Genomic DNA, 11,999 nt, shown 5'->3' on the forward strand with positions numbered 1-11,999 from the left:
CAACACAACAGTAGTTGTGTAGGGTGAGACTGAAGGTCTTTTAGTCTGCCTGCAGCAGTGGATGTCTGAAGGAATGCTGTAGGCATTGGGTTATTATATGTGATTCCTCCCCTTTAACACCTGCCCAGCCTCCAAGCATCTTTCAGTTCAGGACCTTTCTAAATTGGAAGTGATTTATAAGGATTTGGTTACTCCTCAGTGGATCTCTCTTCAAGGAGCTTGCCCAGTCTCATCTCAAGCCCATGGACTTTCATCACTCAGCAGCTCATTCTTTGGCTCCACAAGCCAACAGCCCATTGAAGGACAAAACATCAGCATGTAATGTAAGACCAACAATATTGCACAGAACAAGTTTGTCTGGCCTCAAATAGGATAGAAAAGCCCTTCTGCAAAGAGCCAAGAGGATTAAGAAACAGAAACTAATAAAAATTGTTTCTGCAACATGCTGGAAGTATTTCTTTTCTTTAAAGAAAATAATTTTCCAAGATTCATGTGAGAGAAAAATAATTACATATAATGTGGGCTAAAACTTACCATCAGTTAACGACTGAAGTTTGCCAAGCCTGGGCCTCAGACAAGTGCCAATATGAGAAAGAAATGCCATTTTAGAGAGCCAAGCAGGACTTGGCTCTTTACCAGTTTGATTTACTCAAATATGAATGTTTGAAAAGGTTCAGTGAGCTGCAATGTTGAAACATTGAAGACAACAGATTACTGGGCAAATGGCTAGATCAAAGCTCTGTTGTTTTGTTGGGGTTTTTTTGTGAAAAGACTTTGCAATGCCTATATTCAATAATTACAATAATTTTATAATTCCTCTTTTGACTTGCACAGCAGAGGAATGCAACATATTTAAACCAACATGTTTCAAAATATTTAAAGCAAAGTATAGCATTATTCAAACCTAATAAGAATTTTTCCCATTTTAGTAGTAACACTACATACTAATTATTGTAATACACCTAGTTAAGAACAAGTCAGTTTGGCTTAGCTGATGGGTGAGAGTAGGTATAGACTCAGAAAGAGCCTCCCATTTGAGACCACAGCATGACAAGTGTGAACACAGGCGACTCTCTGTGGCTTCAGTGCAGTCCCTAGCATGCTCTGGCTCCAGGAGGATGCCTGGTTTTGTGAGTTGTTAGATAAAGGATGCTCCAAGAATCCAATTAAAAAATATATCAGAAAGGAAAACAGGAGTTATTCTATCAGTTTTCATGAGCTTCAGATCAAGTCTCTCATATACCGTGTAAATTCCTGACAGTATGCAGTACTTCTGAAACAGAGAGGATGCAAAAAGGATCTAGCAGATCACTGGGAACATCACTGGACTTCATATTTTACATACAAATTGTTATTTTCATGCTGCAGTACAGCAAAAACTTTGGGGTTACAATTTCAATTGCAATTCAATAGAGTAAGAAACAAACAGGTATGTCAGTAAAAATCAATAGGTGAGTTAGTTTACTAACTGTGGCTTTCTGCAGTCTGTTAGTGGGAAGATGGATCATGGAGAAAGACAGGTGGGTGCAGCTCTCATACCTCATATTGCTCAGATTGCTTTTTGTCTGACATCAATATTTCTTAGACTGGTCTGCAATTTTAATACTAACCGTGTTCTGGGAAGCAAACACGAAAATGGATGCCTTTTAATCGCTGCCCAGATAGACACACAAACAGGTCAGAGTAGGTCAGTAAGGTGCTATCTCCTCTCAGATAAAGCAACAAGAGAATATTAGTGACAACCCAAAGCTCCCCAAAATATGTCCATAGTTCTGTCACTGCAACAGCAGGCAGAGCTCAAGAGACACCTGCTGAGAAGCCAGGTACACAAAGCCAAGATTCTTGCTGTTGCAACCATATTGCTTCAGTCTCCAAGCTCCTCATGGAAATGGATAGGAGATGTGTTCCACGCTGCACTGACTTCCCTGTGCCTTCCCTTCTGCTTGCCCACTGCACTGCCCCTTTCACAGCACACAGTGCTGTGGCACCAGCCACTCTGCACAGCACCCCACTCTGCCCTTCCACTCCTTCCACCTCAGCGAGTGTGTTCTCCTGACCCAGACATTTGAACAACAGTGAGCAGCAGAGCAAACCTGCATCCACCCTGCTGCACTCTGCTTGCAAATCCACTCTGCTCTTTAAACCAGAAGCAACCCCTAAAATGTAACAAAAAATATATATGAATTAGGTCTTTCTCTGTAGAAAGTAACTCTGACTTAACATACAGCAGGTACATGCTTGCCTGATCACAGACAGGTCTCTTAAATGCTAAGTGCTATTACCAGAAAACAGTAATTCTGCTCAGGTCCTCACCTGTGGAAGAATACTGTGGTCTGTCTTCTGGAAAATGGTCCTTCATGAAAGGCAGAGATGACATGAAGGAATTCCCTTCTCGGTCACAGACTTTACTTCTCAGTCTACCAAAGAGTGACCCAAGACTACCCCTCTGTGCAGAGTCATCCAGATTGTCCCTGGAGGTGTTCTTGGGTCCCGGTGATGAAAGGAGGCACTTTTTGTTACAGATATATATGCCATCTGTGGGAGCCTCTGGAGGAGTCTCTTCAAAGGTAAACTTTTCAAGGAGTCCTGGGACATCCTCCATCCTACTACAAGATGATTTATGAGGTGTATTGGTTATCTTGGAAGACCTGGTGTGAGGACTGTAGACTGGGTAGGATACCTCCTCACTGTAATTCCTTGGGGATCTGTCTTCAGAGCATACAGAAAAATGAGATGGATTTGAGACAGGGCTTCCATTTCCTAAACATTCTCCTGCCCCCTCCCCTACTTTAAACACCTGTGGCTGAGTGTTCCTTGCTCTGTTATTGTTACTGTTTCTTTGGCCTAGGGAATAGCCAGGAGTACTGGGGAAGCTGAAGAAAGGTTGTTCTGAAGAGTCTTTGACTTTGCTGTCTGAGTCTTGCTTTAGTCCTTCTGGAGATGAGGTTAGAGGCTCCAAAATGGATCTCTTGATCACATTGGCTATGAGCCTTAGTGGGGATTTTGGCTGGCCAGCCACATGCTCCCTGGCAACTGCATCTGGACTCCTCAGAGCATCTTTTCTGTCAACTGGCAAAGTTGGTGGAGCATCACCTGCAAATGACAGTGGGACAGGACAACGAGGTATTTTGAACACATCCTTTCTACAGTCAGTATTCTTCTCCTCTGAAGTCTCTATTACTCCTTTGTTTGAAGTCTGTATTACTCTTTTGTCTCCATTACGCCTTATTCCTGGACTGGTTCCACCTAAGTCCATCCCATTTGAATCATATGACAAAGGCTGCTGTTGAGTACAATGCATCAGCCTCTTTTTTGCTTCCTTTAATTCTTGCTCAAGCTTTTCTTCTGGTTGCCTTCTATTTTTGTCATATTTTTCTTTCAAATCCAAAGGTGACAGTACTTTTGTCTTCCTGTTAAAATTTTCTGGTCCAGAGGTATATTTCTTATTTTTTTCCTTCCAGCCCTGGGCTGTGTATATGTCACCACTTACATCTTCAGGCTCAGAAAAATCATCAGCTGGTGTCCCATTCCCAGGAGGGGTTTGTGGAGAGCCTCTGGTGCAGTTCTGAAAAGGGCAATGGGGTACATAGGTATGAGTGTCTTCAGGCGTCTCTCTAGCTTTTTCTCTTCTTTGAAATACTGGGTTAGAAGGTTTGAAATGACCTCTTGTAACTTCTGGCGATTTCTTGTAAGAAGCCAGCTATGAAAAATAGATTATTTTAGGGGTGGGAAAATACATTTTAGTGTATCTTTTATTTCATGCAATATTTTAATCAATTTCAGTCTAAACATAACACTAATAAACATATTTTCTGTATGTACACACATACCTACATAGATGATAATACAATAGGAAGAAAGGGCTATTGTTCCTCTAGGAGTAGAGGTCTAATGCTACTGGAAATTTTAATAGTCTACAAATAATGTTATCCCTGCTAAGAAGCTGTCATAACTTTATGGATTGCCTTCAATATTTTTCTCAGAAACAGTCCTATCTACAGGGAAACAAGCAAGAGTAGATCTGCTCTGTTCTCCTGCCTGCATTCCAGTTTCATCACCTTAGAGTTTCCAGTGAGCACAAGAGATCATCATCTGTCCTCTCCAACTGCTTTTATAATATTGCATGCTAACATGGCACAAGTAGGAATGAATTAAGTGATCCAGAAAAGACTGTAGAATGCAAACACTACTTTTAAACAATTAAATTAGTTCTCTCATGATTATTTTTCCCTTAGTGAAGATTTGAATTCATTACTCTAGCCACTGAAACTTCTGCTGGAGATAGTAAGAAGGAAAATGCTCCCATTAGCTAGCCAGCAGATCAAAACTAGAGCTTTTTTCCTTCTTAAAAGAGAGGCATTTTATCCTCAATGCTGTATGATAATGGATGGTAAGGAAATTAAATTCCTGTTTCCACTTATGTGATAGATTCCCAAATTCACACGGGTGAAGCCACTTATCTGACTTTCTCAGAAGCATCGGAAATAAGGCAATAATAATTACTCCCTGTTTCATAGTTCTATTTGATTACTAAAATTAATGTTGGCCAGAATCTCAGATTAAAAAAAAACAAACACATGAGAAATACCAATAAACATAAATAGCCTCTTAATCCTCTCTCTTTAAAGTAAGAAAAAGGCTCCCAAGCACTGCTCATGAAGTAGGAGCTGCAGCATGGAGTCACCTCTCCTCAAGCACAGCATGTCCAGGCAGCATTGTGCAGCTCTGCTCCCCTGGGACATTCCCTTCCTGGCCCTATTGTCCTGGACCGGATTTTAACTACTACCATGGATGTGGAATACTTGATATATTATTTTTTTTTCCTAACATAGATCTCAGGTCAAGCAATGTTAATCGTGTTTAACTCAACGGGCTTGGATGTGGAGAGTGTGGGCTGGTCCCTGTTCTGCCAGGCTCTGAGTCCAGGGGACGTGCTGCTCTTCACTTGGGACTGTTGGCCACAACTCCTGCTGCAGTGCTGCACTTAGGGCAGGCTGACCCTTATCTGGGCTCCCAGATCTGCTCTCCAAGGCCTTTCACCCACTGTTGCACAGTGATAAAGCAGCATTTAAGCCACTCAGATGTGATACCCTTCCACCCTTCCCTGCTGGTACCTGGCCTTGCCCAACATGGCACACTTTTCCTTCTAGCCCTACAACCACACAGGCAGAACAACAGCCAGCTTGGGAGCACAGGGAGACAGAGTTGGGGGGTTCCCTCTCCTTTGGGCAGAAACTGTGGCACAGAGGAAACCTCAGTAGGAACTAAAACTCTTGCTGTGAGGGAAGGGCAGAGTAGTGCTGCCTACATGTTGGCTGATGCAGCAGGTTAGTACCTAATTCTCACCATGATTGAGGTCTCAGTCCCACAGAAAGCAAATGCCACTTAGCCATGTGGTTTGGGAATGGTTCTGTCAAGCACAGCATTCAAGTCACTTCCCTATGTATAGCACAGGCATTACCCCAACTTTTGCTGAATTAAAACTATTTGAAAGAGGATGCTGAAAGCAGACATGCTCCAACAGGAGTCATGCTCATTTTGCTTTACACAATTTTCCTTCATACCTGTGTTTGGGAGTGATCCTCTCCAGGACCACTTTGACAGCTGGCTGAGCTGTCCTTCCAGTGCAGCCCCACTTTCTTGCCGGACAGTAGAGGGAAACCTGCCAGAGACACAAATTTTACCATCACATTTGCATTGTTTTTGTCTTAAATAAGGTTTGCTATTAAAGGCTGAGAGTAGAAAGTTAAAAAGTCATCTGGATGCAGTTGTACCTGAAGAGCTGACCTACAGTAATGAAGTTTATGGCCTCATGCACATGTGTGTGCACACTGTGCCAAACATGTGTTGACATTTTCAGCAGTGGACCTAAACTGCTTCCACTTTTTGGCTGGATATAGTGAAGCTGTTTTCAGTTCCAGGAAACTTGCTGGAAAACCAGCCCTCTTCAGAGGGCTTTCAGGCCTTAAAAGCAGAAGCAGTTAGAACAACCAGTGACTTTTGAAGCTTTGGGTAGTTCTGAGAAATGAAGCAAATGGATGACTTCTGAGAGGACTGTCTCTCATAACCAGAAAGAAATGGCAAATGCAATCACCTACAGGCAGTAAGGACAGAAATAATCCTGCGGTCTCCCAAGCCAGGCCAACAGGCTGCCCAACAGGGGCTCTCCTACAATCAGGTAAGGTAGCTAATTCCTAAAGGTCTTGAACCAAAACTAGCACAGACAGGCTTAGACGTGCTGGAAAAAAAGGTAAGGAGGTAACTTGCACCTGAAGGGAGTCAAGAGAGCTCTCTAATACTTGTGTCTGTGGCAATTTTACATAATAAATAATTTTGGGACAGAATATAAGTATTCCAGAGCCAAGATATTACCATGTCAAGCTTTAACATGACAAGCATATTTATAGCTGAATTATTAATCCCAAACTCAGTTATTAGTTCTGAAACCCACAAAGGTTCCCAAAGCAAATTTTGGTTCTTCTACATAGGGATTAAAAGCTGTGTAAGGACAACAGCAACACACCAGAGAGAGAAGACAGTTCCTGCATGTGAAATTCAGAAAAGGCAAGCCAGAGAGAGAGGCCAACTTGCCTTTCCTCTCAGTGTCTCACTTAAGTGTTCCCAATCTTGATGTGATTTGTTACATTCAGTCAAGAACAGAGGGAAACGATGCACTGGAGTTGGTTAAGGAACTCTCATAGGGACCAGCATCGAGGGGCTGAGCTGAGACAAATCCAGCTTTTGTCACCTGTCACCTGGAAACCAAAACCCAGCTCTGCTGCTGGTCTTGCTTTCTGTGTCTTTTTGCAATTAGTTTTTAGGGGAGAAGAAAATGAAGAAAGTGAAAAACCACCCTTCACATGATTTCAGACACATTGAGAAAGTCCAGTGATGGTCCTCTTAGAAAGCAGCAGCAAACTTGAGCTACTCCATCTTCATTTTCACAGCCTATCCCCATCCCACCCTGACCCTCCGTCCTCAGGACAGACACCCCTCCTTTCCCACACACCCACATTGACCTTCACATTCAGTATAGAGAATTGACCATAGGAAAATACGAGAACCCAGAATGAGGACGAAAACCCACTGTTACCTGTATGACTGAGCCAGAAGGGTTTAGCCTGATACACTAAAGCCCTTTGTTACCTGACACAGGCAAACATCATGGCTCACTACACTGAGAGGAACCACAATCACAGGAACAGTGACAGCCCTAACACCTACCAGGACTTAAAACCCACAGCCAGGGCTCTACAGGGTAACAGTATGTGCCCGTGGGGAGAACCACTTCCCACTACAGCTCTTGTGGGCATGCACTGGGTTGCAAGGACAGGACCTGCACATGTGAGAGCATGGCTTGCTGTAAAGCCACAGCTTTCCATCTTTCACAGACATCATGGATTTATTCCCACCGAGGCACTGAATATGATTGCAGCTTCATGTTCAAAACAGAGTTTTTAAAAAAAGTTCCCTGGGGAACCATCATGATGTGCTTGGCTCAAAAGCTGCTTCAAGTCACCAAGACAAATTAAGGGCCCGGGGTTCCCTTTGGCTGTGAGACAGGGATTAAGGGTTTTGAAAGGTAATATCCTGTTCTGAGCCTTTCAGCCAATATAACCATGACACTGATTTCCTTTCCTTGGCTGCATACCTCGTGCTGTTTATGAAACATGTGTTTTGGGAAATAAGTCTGAAGAGAAGACAGATTTTTCTTTCATGTGACCAATGATCATATGAATTCTTGTAACCAAATATTAAGTGGATTAAATATAGAGTCTCAGACTTACAGCGTTCCTCCAGAGAGTGAAAAATGTCTTTATTCTGTTTTCAGTATATGCCAAATGTGCTTTACACCTCGTTTTAATAGCATACTTGAAGGTCAGAGGAATTCATGCAGCACATCTCTTCCCTTTGAAAGGCTTTTAGCTCCCTCTAGAGCCCTTCGGAGGCATGCGAAGATTTTAACAAAAAACGGGAAAACCATTGGCCAACGAGTAAGTAATGCATTTTGCTGAAAATGTGTCAAAATTGAGAGTGATTCCTGGTCTTCTTCCTTCCTCTCTCAGTCTTTTTGGGCTTTTTCCCCCTCAAACCTGGAATAAGCATAATTTTTGTTTGATGTTTTAAAAACTGGTATCAATTAAGGCAAGTTTTTAAATCCAAGCCTTTGGTGAAGTCAACCCTTGATGTATAAGCCAATCCTCAAAAGCTGCACAGTGCCCAGAGACACGCCCAAGGATGACACAGATGTCACAAGGCTTTGAGGGCACCCTGCTCTGCCTCCCTATCCTGGGCATGGGACAGCCTTTCTCCAGATGGGAAGTCCCAAATAGCTGCTCCACAGAGGCCTTGCAGGTATGGGGAGTCCTCTGTGCCTTGGAGATGTAGTGAATCCCTAGGAACGCAGCCCCATCCTGGCCCATCTAGCACAGCTACCTCCCTAGGAACAGTCTGTCACAGGTTTCCTGAAGCTAAGCTTGTGGGAGCATTCTCTCAGGACTGTGAAACAGTCCCATGAATCCTCTACTAAGCTTTAACTTACTTATCCCAGATGAGTGGCACTGGGAACCTTCAAGGAACCATGGGTTCAGTAGTGACAGTGTTCACAAGTACCTGCAGACATCTGACTCAGATGAGAACCCAGAGACAGGACGGAGAGATGCAGCTTGTTTCCTTTTTTGAGATACAAAAATTGATCCTACCACAGGTACTTGCAAAAAAATCCTGGTTTGTTTGTGTATGTAAACTAAACAAACTGAGACACCATTGATTGAATGCCAGTACCATGATACACGGGGATCCTACTTGTCTGAAGGCCATCGAGACTCTGAGCAGCAGCAGAAATCCCTCTCTGGTTGTAGAAGGCAGTTGAGGGCAGGGTTGAAGCATGGTTGTCATGACCGTTCCCCAAAACCTACTGTCTCCATGCCCAGAAACTGTTGCACTTGATCACATGCAAAAATCCCTGCTTTCCACTGCTGTACATCCATGTTTTATACTGAAGGCTATCAACACCCCAGTCTAACAGATATGTCTGCATTTCTAACCAAGTTTTGAGAGGGTTTGGGATGCTGGTAAGCTCACCCAGCACCCATAGTGGTATGATTAATCTTAGCAGGTACCTGTGAGTCCTCAGTGGGGACTGAGCAGGCACAGGGTGCACTTGCAGAGGGGCTGTGCCAAGACCCAGGCAACTCTGTTAGGAGCAGCAGAGGTGTGCCCAGGGACATCTGGCTTGTTTTGGGACCACAGCACAGGAGGATTACCTAGATGCAGTTCCAGCTGCAAGGAGTGACTGCACTGTGGTTGAACACACACCAAGTTATGATTGAAATCACTGCATTCCTAAGAGATTCCCATGAGCAGAGAGGGGTCAGCCCAAACTAAGTGAAACTACTAGAGGACAAGAACCAGCAATGCTTCTTTTCACCAGCTCTCTTCTTGGGATCACTGTAAGTACTCTACCACTTTGACCTGACTTTTGCCAACAAAAAAAAGAGGTGATAAAGCACCTGGAGATGGGTGTAAGTGGACACCTCTAGAAGCATGGCTAATAAGTGATACTCAAAATGTTAGACCCAGCACTGCACTTAATCAAAAGCAATCACTGCAGGCTGGACTAGAGACAGAATATGTGGCTCTGAGACAGGGGTGCATTTTCTCAGTTGGAGAATTAGAGTGGACATCACTTGCTGGCACATGTAACAATGTGAGGAGCAATGACACAGGAAGGGAATTTTATGCTTTGAGGACTAGAAGATGAAAAAGAAATATTTTATGCCAATTGGATCTCTATTTGCTCATCTACAAAACTTCTACAGGAAAGGAGAAATAGGCATTCAAGAGACAGAAAAACAGGACACAGCACAAATACTCACTCGTCTGGAGTTTTCTCCTCCAATTCTGATACTTGTTCAATGCTGTGGAGTGAAAACTGTTGGCTCTCTGCAGTGCTGAACAGAAACAGAAAAAAAAGACGCGGTCAGCTAATGCGGCAAAAGTCAGGGAGTGAAAATAGGAGAGAGAAAGAAAAAGGGGAGGCGGGGAACAAACAAACAAAAAACTTCAAGCGGTGGGGGTTTAGTTTTCTAAGCAGCCCCCCGAGGTCCCGGCCCCTCTCCCCGCCGCGGCGGCCGGGAGGGGGCAGCACCGACCCGGGCAGGACTGGTGGCCAGTGGGGTGGCGGGGAAAGAGCTGATGGAGTTCTCACTTCTCCTCAAACCAACCCTGGCTCTTAGCGAAGCCGCCAGGAGCAGAATGGCATAGAGAAACAGAGGGGGAGGAGGACAAGACTGAGGGGGAGAAAACTCGTTAGGGTGCTATAATGTGGCTGGGAGAGAATGTGGAGCTGAGATGCTGCTCAGGAGGATCCAGATAAGCCAGGGAGGAAGGGGACAGCAAGGAGGAAGGTGACATGAGCAGCCAGGGGTGGGGAGAGCATGAAATTGGAGAGGAAAAAGGATAAAATCCTTCAGTGTCTGCATGGGGTCACACGTTGCTGAGCACCTCTTGGGGTTTGCTGCTGCCCTTTTTTTCACCTAAACAAGGGCTTCGTTATTCAAGACTCAACCTAGATCACTGTATGAAATCCCCTCTTTTCTGCTTGGATTTAAAATGCAAATATGTGTGTGGGGGTGAGAGCGCAGCTACATACACCTTCAGTGTCCAGACCTTTGTTTCAGGGCAGGAGAAACACAGAAGAAACCGGTTTGTGTGACTAGAGCGCAGACTGGAAAAAAGAGACCTTGTGTGAAGTAAGAACAAATTAATTCCTCACAATAGTCCCTTCAGATTTACACCAAATCCAGAGCAAGGCAGCCTGGGTGAAGAAAAATCAAAGGACCTCAATGTTTTAGCACCACATAGTCCTCTCATGTAAAAAGTCTGCCTGGAATGCCCTGAATGGAGTATAGTAGATAGCTTAGACAACACAGAAGATATTGCACAGACTGCTAATAGCTAACAAATTTTTTACCGTTGGGAAAACATTCATCCTACCCCTGTAAGAAAAGCACAAGACAACTACTCCAGGTTGCCCTGCATCACAGAAATGGTGTTTCAGCTCCAGCACTCAAAATGCAGAAACCAACCCCCAAAAAGACACTGTTAATGGGTACAACCTGGCCACATTGCAGACAATAGCCTTCACTTCAAAACTTCTCCCCCCCAAACCCAACTTCAGTTCTCAGAGAGGCTGCTGGAACATCCCTGGGTTGGGATACTGCTTACCATCAGCAACTTTGGATGTTTTGGGTTTTTCCTCTGGCTCCACAGGGCTCCTGACAAGCGATGAATGCCTCTGGATGGGGCTCAAGCAGGCTGGGGGTTCAAGTAGCAAGGTCTGTCCTTCACTCACCTCTGAATTCGAGGAGTCACCATTAAAATCAGACTCCACCTCAGAGCTATGGGGAAAAAGGGCAACATGGAAAGAAAGTGAGACATGTCAGAAGACGTATGGCATGGAGGTTTTTGCTTCCATTTAGTGCAGAAAGCACAGGTGTCAGCCCTGACAGTGGTGCAGGCCACACTGAAACAGATATTTTGTAGCCAGAGCTGACATTCTTGTTTTGCTTTTTTTATTGTCATTACTAGAAGACTGTAATTTGCTGTAGGTTCTACAGAGCTGTGATACCCCTGTTCCCATCAGATTTCTGCTGCCTGGATTCACACCAACAACTGCTACATTCAGCACCTGGAACTGAACTGCTGTCGAGAGAGACTTGGGTGAAACACCCCACTGCTCAGTTAGCAAGGACAGGCCCTTCTGCCTGCAAGGCTCCACCAAGATGGAGAAAAGGAAATAGCATTTGCAGTGCCATAATTGACTTAGAAGCAGGGCATAAGGGTCAAAACTCTATGCTTTTCCCCTTTTTCCCCACCGACTTTTGGAAACAGGAGACACATCACAGGGAACTCACAGTACAGGGCAGCCCTAATCCATCAGAGCAGCCCACTCCAACTGTGAGACAGACTTCACTCAGAAATTAAAAACAGTAACT

The 11,999-nt window shown here is 44.3% G+C and overlaps 1 protein-coding gene across 1 annotated transcript in view; it reads right to left on the reverse strand.

Moving 5' to 3' along the window:
- The window catches only part of MICALCL (MICAL C-terminal like), a 33,757-nt gene that overhangs the window by 15,718 nt on the left and 6,040 nt on the right, over positions 1–11,999 (reverse strand). The window contains exons 3-6 of the mRNA XM_009994263.1: positions 11,230–11,402; positions 9,879–9,953; positions 5,565–5,662; positions 2,314–3,565 (exon numbers count right to left, since the gene is read on the reverse strand). Coding sequence (XP_009992565.1) covers positions 2,314–3,565; positions 5,565–5,662; positions 9,879–9,953; positions 11,230–11,402 — 1,598 coding nt within the window. The remainder of the gene's footprint in view (positions 1–2,313; positions 3,566–5,564; positions 5,663–9,878; positions 9,954–11,229; positions 11,403–11,999) is intronic.

This window comes from Chaetura pelagica, unplaced genomic scaffold, assembly GCF_000747805.2.
Source record: "Chaetura pelagica isolate M959 unplaced genomic scaffold, ChaPel_1.0 scaffold153, whole genome shotgun sequence".
Lineage (NCBI taxonomy): Eukaryota > Metazoa > Chordata > Aves > Apodiformes > Apodidae > Chaetura > Chaetura pelagica.